The sequence below is a fragment of the Pinus tabuliformis genome, chromosome X (assembly GCF_031772625.1).
Source record: "Pinus tabuliformis cultivar Carrire ecotype Pingquan chromosome X, CPIR1, whole genome shotgun sequence".
NCBI lineage: Eukaryota > Viridiplantae > Streptophyta > Pinopsida > Pinales > Pinaceae > Pinus > Pinus tabuliformis.
Window position 1 is genome coordinate 287,330,085 of NC_142308.1, and position 25,288 is coordinate 287,355,372.

The 25,288-nt window shown below is 40.0% G+C and overlaps 2 protein-coding genes across 8 annotated transcripts in view; one reads left to right on the forward strand and one right to left on the reverse strand.

Annotated features, from left to right (window-relative positions):
• The window catches only part of LOC149139528 (uncharacterized), a 107,414-nt gene that overhangs the window by 81,552 nt on the left and 574 nt on the right, over positions 1-25,288 (forward strand). For 3 of the 7 annotated variants that reach the window (XM_089447991.1, XM_089447995.1, XM_089447996.1), the window contains exons 4-8: positions 23,428-23,495; positions 23,600-23,813; positions 24,004-24,096; positions 24,332-24,460; positions 25,126-25,220. In XM_089447991.1, coding sequence (XP_089304117.1) covers positions 23,428-23,495; positions 23,600-23,813; positions 24,004-24,096; positions 24,332-24,460; positions 25,126-25,220 — 599 coding nt within the window. The remainder of the gene's footprint in view (positions 1-23,427; positions 23,496-23,599; positions 23,814-24,003; positions 24,097-24,331; positions 24,461-25,125; positions 25,221-25,288) is intronic. The other 4 variants (XM_089447992.1, XM_089447993.1, XM_089447997.1 and 1 more) reach the window with 2 other exon arrangements.
• On the reverse strand, positions 17,710-18,567 carry LOC149139529 (uncharacterized). The gene is made up of 2 exons (XM_089453273.1): positions 18,431-18,567; positions 17,710-18,315 (listed from the first exon to the last, which is right to left on the reverse strand). Exons 1-2 carry the CDS (start codon positions 18,556-18,558, stop codon positions 17,859-17,861), a joined length of 585 nt encoding a protein of 194 aa, XP_089309399.1. The 5' UTR covers positions 18,559-18,567; the 3' UTR covers positions 17,710-17,858.

A 25,288-nucleotide genomic window follows, 5' to 3' on the forward strand; every position in this document is an offset into this window, starting at 1 on the left:
ATCTATTCATGATGTAGAGTTGCAATATACAGAAGATATAGATCCATTTGAGGATATGTAAATGTATTTACTATTATCATTTATGATATTATGATCCTTTTTGTTACTTTGTATGAGGGAGTATGCATCATTTCAGTGTTTCAGTCTTCATATTTATAATATATCTAATGGTTTCAGTTCTAAAAGTGTTTGATGGTTTCATGGAGTATTTGATTTTTGAACTCTAAAGTGTTTTTAAAATTTTTTAAAATATTATTATATTTTATGTTTTTGTATGTGACGTATCCTTGTCGTATCCAGATCCTGGATTTTCAAAAAACTAGCAGATCCAGATCCGGATCCGTATCCATATCTGTATCCGTATTCGAATTTGAATCCTAGTAACATAGCATTTATGAGCTAGTTTGGTGGGCTTGTCACCAAAAGTTGTATTATTAGAATATTATTTTATTTTTGGGGTTTATGTAGGCCAAGGAGGCTAATTCGAACCCCTAAGATGTGTATAAATACAAGTGAGATGAGATCATTTCTCATCATCACTTTGGATTGGATCTCTCTCTTCCTTAGAGAATTTCACACTTTTTTCTAGAGGATGAATTGGAGTATATATGGATGAATTTTGATGTATGGTTATTGGTCTATCTTCTCTTGGAGCTTCTTTATTGTCATTTGTGAATGGTTGGATATACTCTACTGCACGTAATTACAAAATTTTTGATGTTATTCTTATTACTTTTGTCATATATGCTGGATTGGGATTTTTGTTGTTTTAGGGCTAATTGTTGCATGCAAATCATTACTTAATATTGTGGGATTGTCTCTATTATAACTTTCTCTCCTTGTATGGGCCATGTAGTGTGAGCGAAATCTCATAGGGGTAAAATTTTGACCTTGATAAGCCATTCCTCTTGTGCATTTAAAGTATAAAAACAACAAGATTGTTTTCACTTGACCTAAAGGGCTTGTGAAGTAATTTTGAGGCTTCCTTGACTAGGAACCAAGAAATCTTACACATAATCAACATAGAATCCATTCTCCCAAGGATTAAGGCACTAATCTACCAAGGGTGGTCACCAAAACTCTTATTCCTTCACCTTCTCCCAAGTCTAGCCACATTGGGGTGCCTAGGGCATCAATTTCCCGACAAGTTAGCTACTAAAACATTCAATCTCATAAGATCTCCTGCGTTGGCCTCTCCTCTAGCCCTCCTCCAAATTTGAAGACATTCCAACAGTGGAGTTGGGAGAAAAGCCAAGCCCTAACTCCGGGACCAAAACTTGCCCTGCCATTCCCAAGGTTAGCGCTTCTCAGGGTCAAAGCAACATCATTGAGTGAAAATAATTTCTTTGATCCTTCCCACCTTGTCCAAGGTAATAATATCATTGATTGTTTCATACCTTCCTTGTACCCTAGACTGGGTCCACTTGTCCCCATGTGGTCTTGCTCCTTCAAAGGATCATTCTTCAAGAACCATCCAAGATACCAATTCTAACAAGGATTTTAGGGTGGGGAACTCCTTTCAAAGCCTATTCCCATACACCTACTCCCCCAAAATCCTCCCTTTTTTTCCCTAGAATCTATACTACCTTGCTTAGTGTGCAAGCAAGCTCCATCTTTCAAACCTTTTTGGGAAAGGGTTAGTTTGGGTCACTCATATCCATTGACTTATCATTCATTTGTGACTCTAATACATATCGGGTCTCCTCCCATCAGTGAAAGTTCGTAAATAGAAGGGAGTCTTCGCTGAGGTGACAGTAGGCTAAGTCTCCATTTGTTGCCTTTGGCCTAGCATTTGCCCTTTAGGGATTCCCCTTATGTCCCCTACTAGTTTGAGCGGTAACAGGACCTAAACTCCTTGAACTTATCAAATACTTCATCTTTTGTTTTGAGAAGGTAGAGCCAAGTCTTTCTAGAATGGTCATCAATGAATGTCACATAGTAGAGATGACCTCCAAGTGATTTGTCAGACATGGGTCCACACACATCAGAATGGATGAGGTCTATCTCCTTAGACCTAGCTTCACTATTCGAAAATGGTTTTCTTGTATGTTTTCCCAAAGAGCATCCTTTTCACACACCTTCATGATCTAACTTCATATTGGGGATACCATGAACACTTTGATTAAGAGTAGGGATGACCTGATAATGTAGATGACCATACCTCCTATGCCATAGTTTAATGGGACCGATTTCCATATGAACCAAAGCTTGAGGAGGTGGTGTAATGACTCTATAAAGGCTTCCTTCACGAACTCCAATAACCCTAGCTTTATCAATGCTAGAGTATTTTCCCCAAACCAATACTTTTCCATCAACAAAAGCAACTCTTTCCCCTTTATCTTCTAAGCAAGAAATAGAAAGCAAATTCTTTTTCAAACCTGGAACATATAGAATGTTGTTGAGATGCAGCTTCGATCCATTTTCCAGCTTCAATGATGTTGATCCCAGGCCTCTAACAACATAGATTTTGTTGTCACCCAATTCCACTGCATGAGAAGATGGTTCCTTTGATAGTGTATGAAGTTGTTTACTTTCTCCTATCATGTATCTTGATGCTCCACTATCAATGATCCATGCATTGTCATCATTAAGAGAACCTGTAAGAGTAGCCAAGAATCCTTGACTTTTGACCTTGTTGAATAAGTAATGGATGACCTTCTTGATCCAGCTTCTAGCAGTGTTGATACCCATTCTTATGTAGTTCATCAAAGAGGGAGAATCCATGCCAACAAAGTGATCTTCAACTTTTCCTGACCTTAGCTTTGATACCATGTTGGAAAATCAATGCAAATAGATTAGGGTTTGATTCTCCTTTTTTGATAATTACATGTGATTTATGTTGTTTTCTTTTACTTCTTTATTATCTTATCTTTCATCATGCAATTACCATATTATGTTTGTATGAAGATCACAAAATAAGAGACACAAGATGTAGGCACTATGCCAGGGCAAAACCCCCTTCGAGGGGAAAACCCAGTCAAAATTCTCTTCCTTTCAATAGTATTCTTTGAGACTCTTCACCCTAGACAAAGACCAAACCTTCCCTCCACACCAAGTCAGCCTCCCAGATCTTTGACCTCTTTTCCAACAACTTCGACTATGTAGTAGCTTCCGGCATTAGGCAGCTTCCAGCATCAGCGAAACTTGGAAGACTTCGATCTCCCAAACTAGGGCACGAAACAAAGAGAGGCACCAAAAGTTCAATTTCTTCTTCTCCTTAGACTCCACCCAACTCGCACTTCCTTCAACTTCTTTTGACCCACTTCGCACTTCTCCAGCTTCCTTAGAGATATCGAACTAGCTTGAGATGAGATGCTCCAAATGAATTCGACTTGCTTCTATTTATAGGCTTCAAGGGAGGTCGAATTGGTGTCCTTAGGCCGACTTGGTGTGGAGGATACATAAATCATATTTGACTCAATACTAAACCTTTTTACATGATTCAAAAGCCCAAGAAGGGTCTCTTTGAATATACAATGACTCTATAAACTCAATATTAATCTTAAGAGTCCACAATGGGAAATTTGACTAATATAATAATGACCCAAGCATGAAACTAATGCTTTAATAAGTCATTGTTACAATAATAAAAGTTATTTTCTTTATTCTTTTGACAAGTAAATTTTATGATGACTCAAATACATCAAATGAACACTGAACCTAGTTGCATTTTTCAACAGTTAGGGGACAAGGGCACAGACCTAACCCATTCTTTCCACTGAATCCCCCCATTAATCCATGCCCAAAAGTGTCCATGATAAGCAAACTACAATATTCAATTACCAAATGTCTGTTGAAGTTTCTAAGACTACCAGTTAGAAACCCTCCATGCACTTTACTGATTTATTCCAACCTACTTGTTTCGTTACTTAACAAGTTATTTACAATGTAAATACTGAAAATAAACACTAGTGCATGCTCAACATATTATAGATCATCAACTGAAGGAAACAAAAACAAGCACACAAAATGACACCGTTATTTTTGGACCAATGTCCTCGGAAAAACCCAATGTGGGAAAACTGGTGCAACTATCTGAGGTTTTTCTTATTAAGCAATTTCAGAGTATAATCTGGGTGCCAAATCCAGCTTACCCAACAGAGAATGCCCTTGGCAGTGGTACCTCTCAGTCTGAGACAAATGTCTCGACTGAAACCCCAGATAAACTCTCTGACAACTCCTCAGCGCCAATCTGCCCCAAAAACCCCAGCGTCTGCCTCTCTAGACTGCGTCAGTCTCTCTCTGCTCAGCGTTGGCCCTGCGTCACCCTGAATAGGCCTGCGTCAACCTTCTGGCCCTTTGCGTCAGCAACGTTGGCCTCTCTGAAGCACTGCGCAGCTCCTGGTTGCCTTTGCGTTGCCCTGCGTGAGCCTTGCCTTCTACTGCGTCACTCCCTCTAGCTCCTGTGCTGATCTCTCGGCACTATCTCTGCCTCTCTGTCTATCTGTACTCAATGCCCCTCAACTGCAACTCCGATAACTGATTCTATCTCTCTTAGCAAACCCCGCTCTAGAGAATAGAATGACTGATCATCTGGTGTAATCTCCAAGTGACCCTCAAGCCTCCTCTTATACTTTTCTCGTTGACATATCTACGGCCGAGAGTAAGTCCCTGATCGATGACTAATATTAGATCTGGCTTGATCCATGTCTTTTGGGCCATTTTAACACAGTTTCATATTAATCCACATTAATATTTTAATTTCCCTAAGTTTAGACTTAGGGGCTCCATTAAAAATATTAATTATTTTAATATCTCCTAAAATGTTTAGAATCTGCCCAAACCCTTTCTGGGTATTGGAGATCTCATGTGCCCCAACCTCTCCACCAAATTTTGTGGCTAGAGCACATCCGATGCTACCACAAATCAACACTCCCTCTTAGCGAGGACTGTGCTCTAGCAATACTCCTCACTGAGTATTACTCTGATCATCCGGCATCGGTCCCTGTGCTAATGCTAGGCCTACTGCCCACCATCCTCTGCACTGCTATATCCTATACTGCTGCCCATGGTTCTATCACTGCCACTACTGCATTTGTACGATAGCTCCCTCTGCATCCATGCTGCTGCCCATGGCTCTGCCATTGCCACTGCTACATCTGCACTACATCTCCTCTCATCATGTTGCATCATGTTGCCCACTGCTGCATCTGCACTACATCTCCTCTCATCATGTTGCATCATGCTGCCCACTGCTGCACTGCAACTCAGTTACTGAGAAGTAAGTAACTAATCTCCTAACTCTGACCTGTCTGTCGGGCTAGAGACCCTCCTGATGCTGAAGCTCCCTCTACCGTTGACAAGTGCTCCCTCTCTAACCTCTGCACTACTGCAACAACTCCCTGCATCTCGCACCGTTGCACACCTCTCTATGCCATCCTGCACTGGTGCAACACTCTTGTGCCTCTCGCACTGCTGCAGCCTGCTAGCCTTGCGCTGTCCTGGGAATTCTGTACTGTAGCTCTCTCTGTTGCTTCATCCGGATCCATCTCTACCCACATCCGCCAGTCCTGCTACTCCTCTTCGGGGCTCTCGTAGCAAGATCCAATCCAAGAGGCTGGGTACCTCGAGGATCCTGCCCCTCATCGCCTGTAGTCCATCTGACTACAGCGCGATGTCTCCCCACTTCCGCTCAAGTGGTGCATGTGCACTCATGGCACAGTCATTGTCTGTCTCCACTTCCTTCTCTACCCTTGTTGGCACTGCCTTAGTCTCGGGAGACTCTCCCTTACTCTTCTTCCTTGGACACTAGGTCGCATAATGACCCAACTCCCCACAGTAGAAGCACTTGATCTTGAAGAGATCCTTCTTCTTTCGTTTTTCTTGCTTTCCCTTAGATTCTAAGGCAACATCTTCCTCCTCCTTTTTGACTCATATCCCCTTACTACTGCTTCCTACATTTGTCTACTGTCTGATCTCTTCTTGGCGAAAATCCGCCCACATCTCATCCCAAGGTGGAAGGGTCCCTCTGCCCAGCATACTCTGGACAAATACTTCCCAGTCTTCTTTGACTGCATTCAAGGCTATCCTCACCATCAACTCCTGATCGGGCGTGGCCCCAATGGAAGTCAACTGATCTCGGATCTCAATCAGTCCGCCAAGGAAGGTGTCGATCGGTTCTCCCTTCTTCATCTGGTATGATCTCATCTGATTGTATAGTAGCATTCTTCTATGCACAGAAGTATGCTGGTACAATTTCTTTAGGGCCTCCCACATCTCATATGTCGTTTCCTTCTCGGCTATGTGTGGTACTACATGGTCCTTGACCCCATCAAGGATGATGCTCTTGGCCCTCGCCATTGCCTCCTCGTACTTGTCGTTATTAGATGGGTCAACTGGGATAGCTATCGTCCTCAAGGCGAAGTGCTTGACACGATTTTTGTCAAGTACGGATAAGATTCTGGCCTTCCAGACTGCGAAGTTTGAGGCTCCATCCAGTCTGTCCTGGTCTCTTACTCTGTGTAGTGCCATGCTGCTCTTCTATTTCCCTCCTGGAAGTTCTCGATGTGACTCCTTTTGAGTCTCTATTTCCCTCCTGGAAATCCTTCTGCTGATGTCGAGATCCCCCCTACTCTGATCGTCTGTGCAACGGCACCGTTGATCCGGATTTCTCGGCTAGAAACCCTCAGTAGCAACTCCCTCCTCCTTGGCCTTGCCCTGTCAGGTACTGTTCTGACTACAGTACCTCACTAGCTCCACTCTGCAATGTACCCGCAGCGTTCTAAAACCCTAGCAATATGAAGGTGAGAGCTCCTAGGCTCTGCACAACCCTGGCACCAGCAAATCAACCTCCTCAGCCAACTGTGTCAGCTCTCCTAGCCTCTGCGTGAGTCTGCTCTTGCCTCCCTCAACCTCTACGTTGCCTCTTCCTGGCTCACCCTTGATGACGCAGGCACTGCATCACCCTTCCTTCGATGTTTACTCTGCTAGGAACAACTTCTGTCTCTCGGGACAGGTGTTTTCTGCCACTGTTGCTCCGCTCGGCTAATTTCCTCGGTTCTCCTGTGATTTGCAACCACCCTTTGATACCATGTTGAAGTTTCTAAGACTACTTGTTAGCTCAGAGAGGCAGCGCAGCAAGGGACGCAGTTCTCTCGTAGGCCTCACGCAGAAGTGCAGAGGTTGCTAGCCTCATGCAGAAGTGATGCAGGGGTGACACGGTGAAGGCTGAAGGGTCTCCGAGGTTTTAGAATTTCTCCAGAGCAAAGGGAAAAATTGTCTCAAGTGTTTCTCTCAGATGTGTCTCTATATTCTGTAAAATCGTTCCTTGTAAAGAGATGGTTGCTGAAGAATAATAAATAAACCCTCATTTGTTGCACCGGTTTTTCTGCATTGGGTGTTTCCGAGGACAATTGTCCAAAAATAACTGTGTTGATGTGATTGATTCTTGTGCTTGTATATCACTGTTATTTTCTTTATGCTATTATGTGACAACTGCAGTAAAATTTTATTTTGATGTTTACTAAAGGGTTTTGTAAATAACTTATTTAAGTAGGAAAAATAAATCAGTTACTGGAGTAGAATTTCGTGTTAGAAATTTTCACATGGTATCAGAGCAGAGATCGGGCAACAGGATTAGAGAATCTGCGATGAGTCAGGAGCATGATGCTGGGGCAGCAACTCAAAAGGACTCATGCAATTCTCCTGGGAAAGAGGAAAGCACGAAGAATATGGATCATGACTATTCTATGTTAGCTTCCAGACTGGAAGAGGAAGTCGCTTGCTTAGTAAGTTCTGCTTCATTTGAGGTTTGGTATATTGACAATGAAGCCTCTACGCACATGACAAGAATACGTGAACGTTTTTCGAGCTATCAGGAAGAACAAATGAACTTCCAAATCACCATGGGAAACAAGTCAAAGTGTACCCCCATAGGGAGAAACACTATAGTCTTTCAAATAGAAGCAGGGGCTCGGCTTCAAGAGACCAATTTGCTGCATGTGCCAGGATTGGGGATGAATTTACTCTCTGTATATCAGTTACAAAACAAGGGCTATGATGTTTTCTTCATTGGGAAGAAAGTACATGTCAAACATCCGAGTTGGAAAAAGAAGGCCCAAATTGGAGTCAGAAGTAACAGGTTGTATAAGTTACAGCTAGAATCTCCAATGGCACTGATAGGCAGTAGTGGGGAAAAGTATTTGAATGAACTATGGCACAGGAGGATGGGACACTTGCACCATGGGGCTCTAAGAATTCTCGGAAGAACCGTCACAGGAGTTCCAGAGTTGAGTACCAAACAAGACGATGTATGCAGAGGATGTGCACTAGGCAAGTATGCCAAAGCAACTTATTCCAGAAGTAATAGTAGGGCTAAGAGTGTTCTGGGATTGATACACTCAGATATTTGCGGACCCATGTCCACAAAAGCTCTTAGTGGTGTTGAATACTTCGTCACCTTCATTGATGACCATTCTAGAAAGACTTGGATCTACTTTCTAAAAACCAAGGACGAGATTTTTGATTGATTCAAAGAGTTTAAGGCTTTGGTTGAGAATCTGACAGGAAAGAGGATAAAAGTGTTGCGCTCAGACAATGGTGGAGAATACATTGATAAGGACTTCACTAATTTCTGCGCAAGGGAAGGCATCAGAAGAGAATGGACAACTCCCTATAATCCGAAGCATAATGGAGTAGCAGAGAGGAAGAACAGGACTATTGTTGAAGCAGCAAGGGTGATGTTGTATGATCCGGATATGCCCAAATTTCTATGGGCAGAAGCATGCAGCACAACAGTGTATGTCCAAAAGAGGACTCCTCACAGGGCATTGGGTAAGATTACTCTGAAGAGTGTCTTCACCGGTAAGAAGCCTGAGGTGAGTCATTTCAGAATATTTGGGAGTTTGGCATATTGCCATATACCCGAAGAAAAGAGGAAGAAATTGGATCAAACTGCAGAAAAAGGATATCTAGTGGGATATAGCGAGAATGCTAAGGCATATAGAGTCTATCTTCCGGGAAATAGGAAGATCGTAGTTCGACGGGATGTAAAGTTCATGGAGGACAAAGCTTTCAGGAAATCCCGAGAAATGCCTTCCGAAGAGCAGTCAAAGGATGATCCATTGGTCCAACCACTTCAACCAGCAGAAACCAGCACCAGTATTTCTCCTAAAGACAAAATTCTAGAGGTATCACAACAGGTGGAGTCTCAGGAAGAGGAGGAGCAAATAGATCTACCCACTACTAGTGGAAGAACAAGCCGGGAACTTCGATAGATACTACAAGATGCAGAGGATTTCGTTGGAGCTCCTAGGAATGAGAAAAGGGAGTGTAGACAACCAGATAGGTACCAAGCCTTGGTGGCTCAGGTTGAAGAACCCTCTAGTTTTCAGGAGGCCGTTCAGCATCAAGTATGGATAGATGCTATGGTGGAGGAATATAGTTCCATTATGGTCAATGATGTCTAGGAAGTGGTGCCTAGGCCTCAAGACAGGTCAGTTGTAGGTTCGAGATGGATCTACAAGATCAAATATGCTGCAGATGGCAGTGTGGAAAAATACAAAGCCAGGTTTGTGGCTAAGGGGTATGCTCAGAAGGAAGGGATAGACTACGAAGAGACCTTCACCCCAGTAGCCAGGTATACTTCTATTAGATCCATGATATCCCTTGCAGCATAGATGGGGTGGGAGATTCACCAGATGGACGTCAAGACTGCGTTCTTGAATGGGGTGATAGAAGAAGAAGTATACATTGAACAACTAGAGGGTTTTGAGACACATGAGAAGAAATATCATGTATGCAGGTTGAAGAAAGCCTTGTATGGGCTTAAACAGGCGCCTAGAGCATGGTATGGTTGAATTGATGGTTACTTGCAGAAGATGGGATTCGTCAAGAGTGACGCAGATCCCAACCTCTACTATCTAATTGTAGAGAATGAGCCTCTAATTCTGGTGTTATATGTGGATGATCTTTTTCTAACAGGTTCATCTAGGCTCATCAAAGATTGCAAGGAAAACCTAGCTACAGAATTTGACATGAAGGATTTGGGGCGGATGCATTATTTTCTGGGGTTGGAAGTTTGGCAGCAGAAGGATGGAATTTTCCTTGGACAAGGGAGATATGCTACAGAAATTCTGAAAAGGTTCAGAATGCAGGACTGTAGACCTATGGCTACTCCAATGATTACCAATTGGAAGAAGATTGATGCATCTGAAGATAAAGAAGTCAATCCCACCTTGTACAGGCAGCTCATAGGGTCCTTGATATATCTGGTCAATACCAAACTAGATATTTATTACGCTGTCAACACCCTCAGTCAGTTCATGGTGGAACCAAAGAGGGTGCACTGGGCGACAACCAAGCATGTTCTCAGATATATACGAGGAACAATCGAGCATGGACTAATGTACACCCGAGGCAATGACATCAGGCTGAGTGGGTTCACTGACACAGATTGGGCTGGAAGTTCAGTAGATCGGAAAAGTACCATTGGGTATTGTTTCAATATTGGATCAGGAATGACCTCCTGGTGTAGTAGGAAACAAAAATCCGTAGCTCTGAGCTCAGCTAAAGCTGAATATATGGCAGCTAGCACAACATCGTGTGAAGCCATATGGCTTAGGAAGTTGCTTGTGAATCTATTTAGGAGAAGGATGGAAGTGACCAATATTTTGTGTGATAATCAAAGTTGCATCAAGCTCTCTGAGAATCCTGTTTTTCATGATTGGTAGAAGCACATTGATATCAAGTGTCACTTTATCAGAGACTGTGTCTAACGAGGGGCAGTACAATTACGGTATAACCCGACAGTTGAATAGGTGACATACATTCTCACCAAGGCTCTAGGAAGAACAAAGTTTGTTTATTGTAGGGAGAAGATGGGGATGATTGAGAATCCGTTTCAATAGAAGCAGATAGTACAGGGAGTTGTAGTGCAGCAGTTAGCAATAGGAGTGCTATGGACAGCTTGATGTAGCATATTCAGAGGGAGCTGCAATACAGATGTAGCAACGACAGTGGCAGTGTCATGGGCAATAGTACAGGTTGCAACAACGCAGTAGATGAGGGGCAGCAAGCCGAGCATCAGCAGTGCAGAGGACCAATGCCGAGGATTAGTGTGATACTTCTGTTGAGAAGTATTGCTAGAGCATATTCCTTGCTAAGAGGGAGTGTTGATTTTGGGTAGCATCGGATATGCTTTAGCTTCGAAATTTTGTGAAGGGGCTAGAATACATGAGATCTCCAAAACCTAGAAATCGTTTGGAGAAATTCCACCTGAGTTGTGACTTATTAAAATAATTAATATTTTTAATGGGTTTCCTAAGTCTAAACTTAGGAAAATAAAAATATTAATGGGTATTAATAAAAATATGGGTGAAAAGTTTCTAAGAGACGAAGATCAAGTCTGTTTTAATCTTAGTCGTTGATTAGGGACTTAATCTCAGTCATTGAATCATCAACAGGAAAAGTATAAGAGAAGACTTGAGAGTCATTTGGAGACACACCGGGCAAATACTCAATGACCCGAGGGAAATCGATTCTCAAGGAGAAGGAGTTCGATTTCAGAGGGAGAGTTGCAAGGTGAATGAAGAGGAGGGCATCAGCATTAGTCAAACACTGAGGAGGAGGTGACACAGAGCATTAGAGGGATAACATAGAGGGAGATCAGAGAGACAGCGCAACAAGGGACGCAGTCCTCACGCAGAGGTGGCAGGCCTCACACAGAAGTGACGCAGGGGTGATGCAGTGAAAGCTGAAGGGTCTTCGGGGTGTCAGAATTTCTCAAGAGAAAAGGGAAAAAATTGTCTCAGGTGTTTCTCTTAGATGTGTCTCTATATTCTGTAAAATCGTTCCTTGTAAAGAGATTGTTGTTAAAGAATAATAAATAAACCCTCATCTGTTGCATCAGTTTTCCCACATTGGGTTTTTCTGGGGACAATTGTCCAAAAATAACTGTGTTGATGTGATTGATTCTTGTGCTTGTATATCACTATTATTTTCTCTATGCTATTATGTGACAACTGCAGTAGAATTTATTTTGATGTTTACTGAAGTGTTTTGTAAATAACTTATTTAAGTAGGAGAAATAAATGAGTTACTGCAGTAGAATTTCATGTTAGAAATTTTCACACACCATGCCCAGTCGGCCCCACAGTTGTACCATACACTTGGCAGATGACCCAGGACTTGTATGTTGATGTGGCATCACTTACACCATCATCTAAGCCCTTGCAAATAGTTTACATGCATCTTCGACTTACTTGGAGGCCCATGAGGTTACTTGTGTGCCCTCACACCCATTGAGAGCACCACATGTTTATTATTTGGAGAACAAGGGTTCAACCCCTTTGTCCACTACTTTTGGGAGCCCTATTCACCATTGTGGCACTTATGGACTTCATTAGGTTTCCTAGAAGGCCCAACGACATGTATTATTGATCATTCGACCTCTTAAGAGGCTTATTTTTTTGTTTATGAGCTAGTTTGGTGGGCTTGTCACCAAAAGTTAGTTGTTTTGCACATTATTTTATTTTAGGGGCTAATGTAAGCCCAAGTAGCTAAATCAAACTCATTAGAAGTGTATAAATAGAAGTGATGAGGATTCATTTTAGCATCATCACTTGGATTTGGAACTAATATCTCTTTAGAGATTTTTGCTATCCTTCTTGGAGGACGATTTTTTTGAGAATGAAATGAATTTTGATCTTTGGATAATTTTCATATGTCTTGAAGCTTTTTGATGGCAAGTTTTTGGATGGTTGGATATATTCTAATAGATGTAAGTACATTTTACTGCCATTCTTCCTTTCTAATTTTGTCACATACATTGTTGTTGGGATTTCGCTATACTAGGGCTTATTTGTTGCATCTCTTATGTGAAGTTGTGGAAATTTTGTTTCTGGATAGTGAATGCTTCATGTATGGGCCATGTATAATGAATGAATGTTCCTAGGGATGTTTCATTACTGAAATTCATCTTGACAAGCCATTTATCTTACAAAATGAAGTATAAAGTCTTTGAAGCTGTTGTTGTCGCTGCCTTAGTGCCAAGCGAAGTTGTCTTTGAGGCCTTCTTGACCTAGAAAATTCAAAGGTCGTGTTGACCACTACGTGTCAACGACCCATAGTAGTACACCCCCTTTTTTCGCAAAAGGGATAGTGCCTGATCGATGTGTTCCTGCCGTCCAGCTATCATCATCAGCTTGATCATCATCTTATAATGTAAACTCTGTCTGCATGTGTATAATGTAAATAACCTCAGCAGATCCGTGTCATATATGTAATTACCTAGGTAAACCTACTTTTCTGATGACGATTCACATTCCGGGAGGTTTTTTGTCTCATCGATCCATTTTCGGATGGTTAGCAGAGTTTTCCTTCAGCCTTACCCCAACGTCGGAATGGATTTTGTCACTAGGATCTTAGGGAAGTCCTAGTGTTCTAGATCGATTCTATGTAAAAGTGATTTGGGAATAATCATAACTATTTGGTTAGGTTATTTTATTACAAATTGCTTGATCTGCCAGATTATATTTGTGTTGCAGAACTGAGTAGTCTGTGAGGGTCTTTTGCAAATGGGTTTTCCCCCTTGAGATGTAAAAAATGTAAAAATCATGATGTAAAGTATCTTGAGGGTTGAAAAAATAATTTATCCCCTCATTGGTTAATTAATTAAATTTTCTGGTCAAAAATTAATTAAAATCCTAAGCCAAAAATTTAATTAATTCTAGGTCCTACGTAAATTTAAATTCTCCGAAGGTAAAATTCGTTGGTTCTTCAAAATTAAATTTTAAGAGGTCCCGGGACTAACGTAAATTGATTATTTTGCTAAATTTTAAGCCTTTGGTCCCTGGGGTTAAGTCAAAGTCAAAATTTTGAGGAAATTAATTCAAAAATCTAATTTTTGAATTAATTAAAATTCATTTAATTGAAAATTTTGAATTTCCTCAAGAATTTAAAATTTCGACGGATGAGATTAAAATAAATTTTGATCCTTATCAACAGTCGAGATTGCTTTGACGAGGATCACTCGAAAAAGCCGTTGGAGGATTTATCTTTAAATAGGAAGTCATTGGTCAGTCAGTGCATCCGATCTCTGAATCGTGTACTAAGCGAAAAACTCCCTTGTAATCTTTTTATGAGCAATAAAGAAAGACTTTGGGGTTAATTTCTGCTGGTGTTACTCTTCGTGGAAATACTGTAAGATGTGTCATTTTCATGCATATATTGCTTTTTAGCCATTGATGATAGTTTTCTAAAGAGTGATTTGAGTACAGGTATCTTGCTCAGTCGCTGGGGTTTGAATGATAATTTAAGTTTTGAGTATCTCTATTTATCTGAATTTTATTATCATTTTCTCATGCTATGTTAATGGTTGAATTGAGTTTTGTAGGAAAGTCTTGATTTTTTAGATCATTGAGCGTTCGGGGAAGTTTTTAGTTGGACCAGCCAACTCCCGATTCGTGTTTTCTGAAGAACCCAGCTTAATTTGATCCCGGGCTTATCATAAGATATTTTTTACTGGTGATGCATGAAGGATTTTGAGCTTAGCACCTCCTTTAAACTTTAAAATTTTTCAGTTTTTATTTGTTAAATCGATAGATCTAGCTGTTGAGAACCTCAGATTATCAGATCTAGGAGCGGAGTTGGACTCATACTCCCTAGATCTGATAGATCTGCCATTCATGTACATAGATTTGTAATTATTTTCAGTTTTCTGACTTGGGTTTTCTGGGTTTTAGTTTTTTGGGTCATTGTATATATCGTTTGGGTGTTGTCTTGCAGCAACAAATCTGAAGGAGAAAACTGTGTAGAGTCCATTGAGGGCGTATCATCAGGAAAACAAATTTCTCGGTTTTGGAAACGAGTTTACTACATTGTTTTGCAGTAATATCTAGACCCTGGAGGGTAAGATATGGATCTCTGGGTTCATCAACATCATTTTTGCAGGGATTTTATTCAAAAGAATTTTGCAGTCCAACTGTTTTAAATTTTTTTAAATCTGGAAATAATTTCATCGGGGTTTCACTGATAAATTTGAAGCATTAAAACACATTGGTGTGAAATTCATCTTCCTGGGTTTATTTTAAGTTTCTGGTTGCAGTTCCTTTGCTGCTTGGGGTTTTCTGGAAAATTCTAAAAAAAAAATAAAAAAATGTTATTATCCACATTTAATTTTTTTTTTTTTTAATTTAAATTTGGAAATTTTTGGGTTTGCCTGCGTTTTTGCAGCTCCAAGGCTGCCTTCAAAACCCGCGGATTCCTCCAGCCATCAAGCCTTGCCTTCGCTGCACCATCAAACCCTCGCAGTCGGCATATCCTAGTCCATTGACCCTCAGAACCCGTGGCTTTCCCTTCCTTTCGTCCCTCACTACTGCCTCTTTCACGCTGCTTCTCTTCATCTCGCAGCCCCTCACACCTAGCCGCAGCTACCTCTCTCTCCACGCAACCATCTTTCCGAACTGCGTCCCTCAATCCGTTGTCCGTATCCCTGCGTGAAAATCTTGTACATTGCCCATTGTTTTCCCCTCGTTCCTCACTACAAACCCTTCCAGCTCTCTTATCCATTGTCCGTATCCCTGCGTGAAAATCTTGTACGTTGCCCATCATTCCTCACTACAAACCCTTCTAGCTCTCCTATCCGCTTCTCCTCCATTCCGCTGCGATTGCCCTTCCTTTCACGTTGCCCGAACTCTCCTTGCAGCAGCCGCATTCTCTAGCTCCCACGTCCATTTCGAAAGGCTTCCATCACCTGCAAACGCATATAGCACCAAGCCATACTCCTTCCTTGCTCCGTCTGGCTCCATCGCTGCTCTTTCCGCGTCCTTCAGCCTGCAGTCCTCCGCCCACATTCCATTCACCTCTGTGTCCTTGCCTTCACCTGCAAAATACGCATCAAACTGCCATTTTATCTCCTTGCAGCCTCTCCCTGTCCGTCGTCGAGCCCTTCGACCTGCAGCTGGAAAAAAAAAACCATAAACGCATACATTCGATTTTTATGTTCATTTGTATATATGCGTTAGTTTTCATTTAGCTTTGTTTTTGTATTTTTTTTTTTTAGGTTTAGGTCAGTCATTCACTGTTATTTTTATTTGATTTCATTCCATTTAGTTTCACCTTTTTTATGGTTTTGATTAAAAAAATATAAAGTTTCAAAAATCTAAAAATTTAAAAAACTTTTAAAAAATTAACCTTTTTGACATTTTTTTTTGTTAATTTAAAATTCTAAAAATTTTAAAAAATCTAAAACATTTAAAAAATAAATAAAAAATCATAACATTATTAAAATCCAAAACATTTAAAAATCCTAAAAAAATTTAAAATTCTCAAAATTAAAAAATCATTAAAAATCCTAAAAATTAAAAAAAAAATCTAAAATTTAAAAATGAAATAAACTAGAGTAAATTAAAGGAATTGCGCTTTAACATTAAAAAATTTAACGTGGCCTACGGCCCATTAAAAATTCGATTCATTAACCCTTTGAGTTACTTATTCATTTTTCACATTGAAGTTATTGCCTAAGGAATAATTAAAATTAAAATTTGAAGTTCCTTAGTGTTATTTGGTGATTAAACACATTTTTTTATATTTCTCTATGGTCAAGATGCTATAAATGTTTTAAATTATATTGGCTGTAAAAGAAAGTTAAATGTTCTAGATTTGAGTCATTAAATGAAGATCATTTTAAATCTGGAATCTCTTGCATGTTAAAGTTTTGGGCATTTACATTAATTGTTCATGATCATCGCTTTGCCACATAAATGAGTCTTCTTTGGATAACTTGTTTAATTTAATCTATGGTTAATTCGAATATAAAAGGCACTGGTCTGTAGTTATTTATATCTTGTAATAATGTCTTATCTTGTCCATCTATCGTAATTCATCGAGGCTTGTTTTAAACTCGTAAAGTTGTCCATAATTAATATCTCCTAAAGCCCGTGTTCCACAGGCTTTCTCATTCATTTACCTTAGGGACTACCCCCCATTGACTTGCCTAGGAGAGAGTCTAAACAAACAGAGTAAGGATCAAGAGTGACAGCCCTTACTCTGAGCGTTGTTGTGGTCCCTAGACACTTTGTGCGACAACAGGTCCATAGTCATAATTCTACTTGACTCCAATCTCCCCAAAGGATTAGGCACTGGTCCACCCAAAGGTGATCACCTTGAACCTATTTTCCTTCTCCCCTTTCCTCTTTTTTAGGTCTAGTCCTCTAGGTCACCTAAGGCATCAATTATCTCACGATCTAGCTATCCAAATACTTCGATTTTTGGTTGACAACTGCAATGGTGTGTCCTCAAGAAACCCTCCAAATTTTATGAGATTTCGACGGTCAGATCTTGAGATATCACAAGCCCTAGATCAAAGACCAATTCTTGCCCTTGGTTTCCCTTAGGCTAGAAACCTCACTGAGATCCTTGCATAGCCTTTCATTGAAAATTTATTCTTTGATCCTTGTCCCCTCCCTAATTAGGTCAAGCATATCATTGGTTGCTATATCCTATCCCCTTTACCGAACCTCGCTTCCATTTGGTCCCGTGTGGTCCAATGTTGTGAAAAGCGCGAGCGGGATTAAATCGGCGCCGGGAATGAAGCGGAAAAAATCGGAAAAATCGGGAAAAAAGCGGAAAAAAGCGTTTGGTACAAAAATATTCATTTTTTTTCAATTTTTTTAATATCTAAACCATCTACAACATAAAATAAATACATTGACACATAAATATGATAAAAAACTAATATATAAGATGTTTAATATCATTTCTAGCGCTAAAATCACACATAACATTGAATCATGTCCTGAATAGTAAGTCCTGACTCCTGAGTCCCAGCTCAGCCTCAAAATATCAACAAAAAATATGATAATGTATCTCATCATGTCATAATGTCATAGACTCATATACAATAAAATGAAAGTCTAATCCTATTGATTTCCTCTGCCCCTCTTGCGAGAAAATGTCACAGCTTTCCCTTTCCCTCTAGATGTAGATGCTGGTGCCTGTGCTGGTGGAAATGGCAGTGGAGTCTGATGTGCTCTAGAAGCTGAAGAACTAGAAGTATGAGCTACAGGAGGTAGACGGAGACCACGTCCTCTACTGGTGGCAGTGGTAGCCCGGGTAGGCGGTGTCACCTCCTCCTCCTGCTCCTGCTCCTCCTCCTCCTCCTCCTCCTGCTCCTCCTCCCCCTCCACTACATCCTGCACTAACCAATCATCAGCAGAATCCATGAGAGGCCTCTCGGCCTCAACCCTCCATGCAGCAGTGGTGTCAATCCCATCCAATGAGATGGCATCCACATCAGGTGTCCTCTCAAGTTGCCTCACCCACAATCGAAGATTGTAGTAGACATAGACCATGTCATTAAGTCGCTGGGACTCCAACCTATACAAAGATCATGAAATAATAATTAATAATTAATATTATAAAAAAAATATTGTTTAATGAATTCAAAAATTTATTTGGAAATTTGCAATATTTTAAATGTTTAAGTGTTAACCTGTTGCGCTTCTTGTTGTGTATTTTTTCAAATACACTCCAGTTGCGCTCACATCCTGAGGAGCTGCATGTTTGGCTGAGGATGCATACGGCAAGCTTTTGCAAAAGGGGTACTCTGCCACCATACATCTTCCACCATGCATCTACAACAAAATTACAAATAAAATTTTAAATAAACATAAGAAAAAAATGGAATTTGAAGAGACAATGAAATTTGAAACAAAGTTACAAACTAAAAAATACCTGGCATTTTAATCGTCCTATCAGTGACAGCCATCTCAAAGCCAAATGTGCCACCTGCCATCTTATATGTCTCAATTTGTTTAGAGATCTCTATACGTTGTTCTGGAGATCGCACCATCTTTTGGACATAGGATAAGAATCCATCCATGATCTCAGCATCAAAATCAAACCCACATGCATAAGAAAATGCAGGGTTCAGGAAAATCCCAGCAGCATGAATGGGACGATGGAGTGTGTTGTTCCATCGCTCATCAATCACTCCCCATAGAAGGAGTTATTTCTGAAACCCATCATCTCCCTTATCATCATAGTAGGCCCGAATGGCTTCTTTGGCACTGTCCATGGCTTCATACAAATAGCCCATTGCGGGCTTCTCACCATCAACCAACCGAAGAACCTTTACCAAAGGTTCAGTAACGGCGCACACCTCCTGCACTCCCACCCAGAAGTCTTCCTGGTATGAAACTAGTCTGCATACGGCCTCTCCTTCTGGTTTGTGGCTCATTGACATAGCACGCCACTCCTCTGAAAGAAACATTCTCTTCACATCCCACATAGAATTCAAGAGGGATTGAAGAGATATGAAACTCGTGGCAAACCGTGTAATGGCGGGGCGCACCAACTCTTTGTTGTTGGTGAATCTTCTCATCAAGCTAAGCACAGATGTATGATTATATATAAATTTTGTGATGCTTTTTGATGAGCCAACAATATCTTTGACAAAGGGAATTTTCCCTATGTCCTCTAACATCAAATCAATACAATGGGCAGCACAAGGTGTCCAAAATAAAGTAGGATGCCTGTCCATAAGCATTCTACCAGCAGCAACATAATTTGCAGCATTGTCCGTTATGACTTGGACAACATGTTGTTCACCCACCTCCAAAATAAACACATCCAGCAAATCACATAAAGTTCTTGCATCTTTGATTTGATGAGATGCATCAACAGATTTGATAAACATAGTCCCCTTGGGACAACTAACCAAGAAGTTTATAAGGGTTCTCCCCTTTTGGTCAGTCCAACCATCTGACATAACAGTGCATCCTGTTTGTGCCCATGATGCCCTAAAATCCTCCAATCTTTGGGTGCAGTCACGCTTTTCATCTTGAAGAATCCGGCCTCTGAAATCATGATAAGAAGGGATTTTGTACCCCGGGCCAACACTGGCAATAGCATCAACAGTATGTTGGAAAAATGGATTATTCCTTACAATGCTGAAAGGAATATCACTCCAGAGGAGAAATTTTGCCATCAACCTGTCAGCTTGTTCTTTTTCAGTTCTTTTTAGCATTGAACCGATAGATGGTTGTGAACCAGGTGTGGTTTGAGGAACAAAAAATGATGATGCAGCTACCGGATTGACTGATGCTGCAGTAGAACCAGTGCCACTTGGCCCACTTCCTTCAGCTGACCTTTTTAGTTGCCTTTTGAGTTCTTCTTTGGCCTCTCTAGTGTGCTCTAATTCTCCCAATGCTCTCATGGCTCTTTGGATAAGTTCAGGATTTGTATTTATACAGGGCCCCACATCATGCCCAGGGATTTGTGCAAGGTGAAACTTCAACCTGTACACCCCCCTGCGTATCCCCTTTCCACACAACTTGCAATTCAAGTTTTGTCTATCATTCGGAGCTTTAGGTTCACCATATTCCCAGAAAGGATCCAATTTCCTTGGCATGTTTGTTTTTGAATTTGCAAACCTATGGGAAAATAAGGATTAGGAAATAGGAATTTAGGATTACAATTTAGCATTTACAAAATTACAAGTTACAAATTTCCAGAATCCAAAGTTCCAAACCCAAGTTACCCAACCAAATGGCAAATGCCAAAAACAATGAAAAAACATAAACAATGTTTAAAAAAAATGAAAATAAAAAATAAAAAATTGGTTCCCATAGTCATACCAATTTACCCATCCCAAATCAATGAAAAAATACAAAAAATTCTTTAAAAACAATGAAAACAAAAGGAAAATGGTGCCCATATGAAGTTTCCCAACCAAAAACAATGAAAAACAATGTTTTTAAACAAGGAAAACAAAAAAAAAATTAATCTACATACCGTTTTTATGGAGAAATTGGTGGTCTCCTCTTGAATTTGTCCTACAAGCACTTAGATTTGCTCACAAACCCTCCAGCTGCTCTCTCCAAGACGTTCTCCTCCTCCTACGCGCGCCCACAGTCCAAATGAACAAAAAAAAATCAAAAATCGGATTATAAAACCCGCTGCCCCGACACCCCACGCTTTTTCGGAAAAAAGCGCGCAAAAAAAATTTAGCCGCTTTTTTCCCATAAAACGCGCGATTAAATCGTCTTAGGGAAAAAAGCGCGCGATTTAATCGCGCTTTTAACAACACTGGTGTTGTCCCATGCACTATCAAGGTTAATTCTTCAAAGATCCCCAGGAACCCAAGTTTCCACAAAAAATTTTAGGGCTTAGGGATCTCCTTGATAAGACACATACTCAAAACCTAACCCTAGAAATTTTCCCCAAGCCCTTCCTAGAGAGCCTTCCATCTTGTCTTCCAAGACAAGCAAGCCACATATTTGAGCCTCTCTTGTGAATAGGCTTCCAGGATCACCCCTTGCCCTATCATTGGTCCATCCATTCGTGATCCTTATCATAACAGGTCTCCTCCCATCGGTGAAAGTTCGTAAAGAGTAGGGAGCTTTAGCCGAGGTGACAGTGGGCTATTACTCCATTGTTGCCCTTAGCCTAGTAGTAACCCTTCAAGGATCCCCTTTTAGGACCTCTGCTAGTTTGAGCAGTAATAGGGCTTATGTAAACCAAGGAGACTAATTCAAACTCCTCATTAGTGTATAAATACAAGTGAGATGAGTTCATTTGCTCATTATCACTTTGGATTGGATCTCTCTTCTCTCTTGAGAATTTCACACTTTTTCTTGGAGGATGAATTGAAGCTTTATGGATGAATTTTGATGTTCGGATTTGGTTTATCTTATCTTGGAGCTTCTCTATTGTCAAATTGTTGATGGTTGGATATGTTTTATACATGTAAGTACATGCTTTTAATTCTATTCTTATTTTGCTATCATATACATTGGATTGGGGATTTCGCTATTTTTAGGGCTAATTGTTGCATGCATTTATTGCTTAAATTGTGGAATTTTGTCTCTATATAGCATCTCTCAATGTATGGGCTATGTAATTTTGAATGAAATTTCCTAGGGATAATTCTATCAACGAATTCATCTTGATAAGCCATCACCTTTTGCAAGTCGAAGGATAAAGTTGTAAGGTTGCTTCCCCTTGTCCTAAAAGACAAGCGAAGTAGCTTTAAGGCCTCTTTGACCAAAAAACAAGATCCTCATTCATTTCTATCCTAGACTCCATTCTCCCAAGACTAAGGCACTGATCTACCAAGAGGTGGTCACTCAAAAATCAACTATTTTTCACCTTCTTCTAGGTCTAGCCAAGTTGGGTCACCTAGGGCATCATTTTCCTGACAAAGTATCCCTCCAAAAAATTCAATCTCCTAGCCTCTCTTGCGTTGGTGTGTCCTCAAGGCCTCCTCCAATTTTGAAACCATTCCAATGATGGAGCTGTGAGATAACCCAAGCCCTAACTCCGAGATCAAACTTTGCCTTGGCATCCCTAAGGTTAGTACCTCATAGGATCAATTTGACACCTTTAAGTGAAAATTCTTGCTTTGATCCTTCCCCCTCCTTGTCTAGGTTAAGAACATCATTGGTTGTTAAATTCTTGCCCTTTAACCTAGGTTGGGTCCACTTGGTCCCGTGTGGTCCCACACCTTTGAAAAGTCAAATCTTCAAGAACCATTTGGGAAATCAAATCTCTTTTGAGAAACTCCTTCATAAGGCATATTCCTCTAAACCTAACCCTCAAGTCCTCACCTCCTCCTAGAAATCTTTGTACCTTGCTTGATAAGCAAGAAAGCTCTATTCTTAAAACCCCCTTCTAGGAAAAGGATTATAAGGGTCACTTCATATCCATTGGTAGATTCATCCTTCACAAGTGACCTCCTATATACCGGGTATCCTCCCATTGGTGAAAGTCCGTAAAGCATAGGTAGTCTTAGCTAAGGTGACAGTGGGCTAAGCCTCCATCGTTGCCTTTTGATCTAGCAGTTGCCCTTCAAGAATCCCTATTATGCCCCCTGCTAGTTTGAGCGGTAATGGGTTCTATAGACATTTCTTAGCAATTAAAGACAATCAAAGAGCGTTGAGCATTCATATGTTCAACAAAAGCTAGAGGGAAAAATAAACATACTGGAATTTAGTCTATCAGCTGTCCTTAAAATTTAGAATTTTTTCTTAATCAAAGGTCAGCATGTGCCTAAAAGCAGTCAGGTAAAACTAAAAGATCATTCTTGTAAAAGGTTGTCTAGCTAAAGAAGCATTTGCATAACAATATTATTTATTTCTGTGGTTCTTGAATTTGATAGTTTTGTGTGTACATATGTCTGTATGCAGCCAGTCTTTTATATGGGGAGTGCTCGAGTGTCAGTAGGATCCTAGTAAATTGTAAAGTAACGTGATATAGATTCATTATAGTGATTACCGTGTGATGAGGAAGGCAACTGATTCAGTATGGTTGCGTAGTTTTCTGTAGCTGAAGGCTTCATTCACCAATCTGTGAATAATCATAGTGCCAAAAGACATACATGTGGTGTTTCCATATTTCTTATTTGCTTTAAGTGAAAGTAATGAAACTTCATCAAGTTTTTATTTTGATATATATATATTCATTGACATATCCAAAATTGTTAAATAGGTTTCTGACAATAGAGCCTCTGATCGTTTATACGCATTGGTGGGGCACCGGTCTCTAAATCAAGCAATGTAAGTCTTCATAAAACGCAAGATTGGCCTTTAAACTAAAGTAAAATTACATTGGAATTGTAACGTCTGAACGGGTTTCTCAACATTCCGCATTTGTGTTCAAGGTGGAGTCTAGGGCTGCAAAGCACAAGAATATTTCACCGCTTTTCTATACACTTGTCAGGGGAACAAAATAGAACATGTGAGCCCCTTTTATTGGACTTGAATGGAACTACAGCAGTTCTTCCTCCCAAGAAAAGCAAACTGCCAATTCCTGATGCTGTTGCTTCACATGGAATGCATGTTGGTGATGCGTACATAGCTGAAAATGGAAAACTGGTTAGAATGAAGACCTTGAATTTCCTTACTTTTGCTGCAATGAGACGATTAGGAATTATGATGTGATTGTGCCTGTCCTTGGATGTAATACTTAGATTTACATATCTTGTTCTTTTGAGAGGCTTCTGGTGACACCTAGAATGTTTTAGAAAATTACACATGTTTCCTTATAAAGATATTGACTATACAGATCAAAGAATCAATGGACTTTTCAGAGAAGAACTGCATGAACTTGCTCGACTTGCAGAACCTATTGGTGAAACTAGTTCGATATGATATAGAGGTGAGAGTTTGGTATATTTTTTATGGTTTTCTGGTTTTCTTTTTGTGATTAGTGATATGTTGGATACAAACTCTGCAAAAGATTGTTTTACTTTTGAGTTGTAACACTAGTAGAAAATTATATTATTTCTCTACCCAAAACATATGCTGTTTTATGTAGAGTACTGGATGATTATATAAAATTTCCCCACTCTTATGTTTACCAGCTTCATATAGAAATAAGTTGTTTTGTGAAGCTACAAGGAAAACCAATTGAGATTGAAGAAAGCTTTCGAGCAATGCTTAAGGAGGCTATGTGTCAGTACCCAAAGGACTCTTGCAATCCAAAATTCCTAGAATGTGAATATTCTGATGACTACTGCAAGGTATATTGCAATGTTTTTGGGAACATATATTATGGATAGGTACATACACTTGCTATTTGAATGAATTATCTTAATTTTCCACTCAATAGGAGTAAATACAGAAGGATCTGTGGAGTATTGTAACCAGTGACTATTGACATTCTAGCTAGTATCTTTATGCTTATTGTCTGGCTTACATTTAATTTCTGTATTCTTATCCTTTTTAATTGTCTAGAATTACAAAGAACAGCTGAACTATTTGCAGATGGATCAGAGTGGTACATCTAAACGGATAGTAAATGTTTGTCAAACATGTTAGTGGAGTGGTAAAATTTCTATAAATTTGTAGACTACAGGTAGGATTTGAAAATTACTTGGAAAATGCAGGCAAAAGCTTGTAAAAACGTGGAGCTTATCATGAAAACTCACAAAATCTAAGTTTTTCTGAACAGGATTTATGGAAATATAAAAAAGCTCTTTCAAATTGTACTTCCTATAGCAGGATACACTATATCTTTAATTAAAGCAAGGTCAAATTTCTTTGTTACCTAGATAGATAGGTATATAGATACATAAAGACACGCACAGGTGTTTTTCCCTCCATATGCTTGTGCCAAACTTAATATACGAATCAATGGATATCTCATTTTGGTAAGGTAAACATGAAGTCCCAACTTTGTTTGCAGTTTTTTCTGCCAGGCCTCTCACGTGTGCGACCCAAGGGAGCCCTTCGCGTATATAACAAAGTTGGACGTGCTTATGGATTTTCTGTTGACAATGCGTAAGATTGCTTTTTGCGATTTATTTTTAATGGAAACTGGCACAAGGTGACAAAATTTTGTTTGTTTT

Excerpts from the sequence above, each read along its gene's own strand:
- LOC149139529 (XM_089453273.1), bottom strand. The coding sequence starts at position 18,558 with ATGTATGGTGGCAGAGTACCCCTTTTGCAAAAGCTTGCCGTATGCATC. Across the intron at positions 18,316-18,430 it reads CACAACAAGAAGCGCAACAG|GTTGGAGTCCCAGCGACTTA; the intron begins GTTAACACTTAA and ends ATCTTTGTATAG.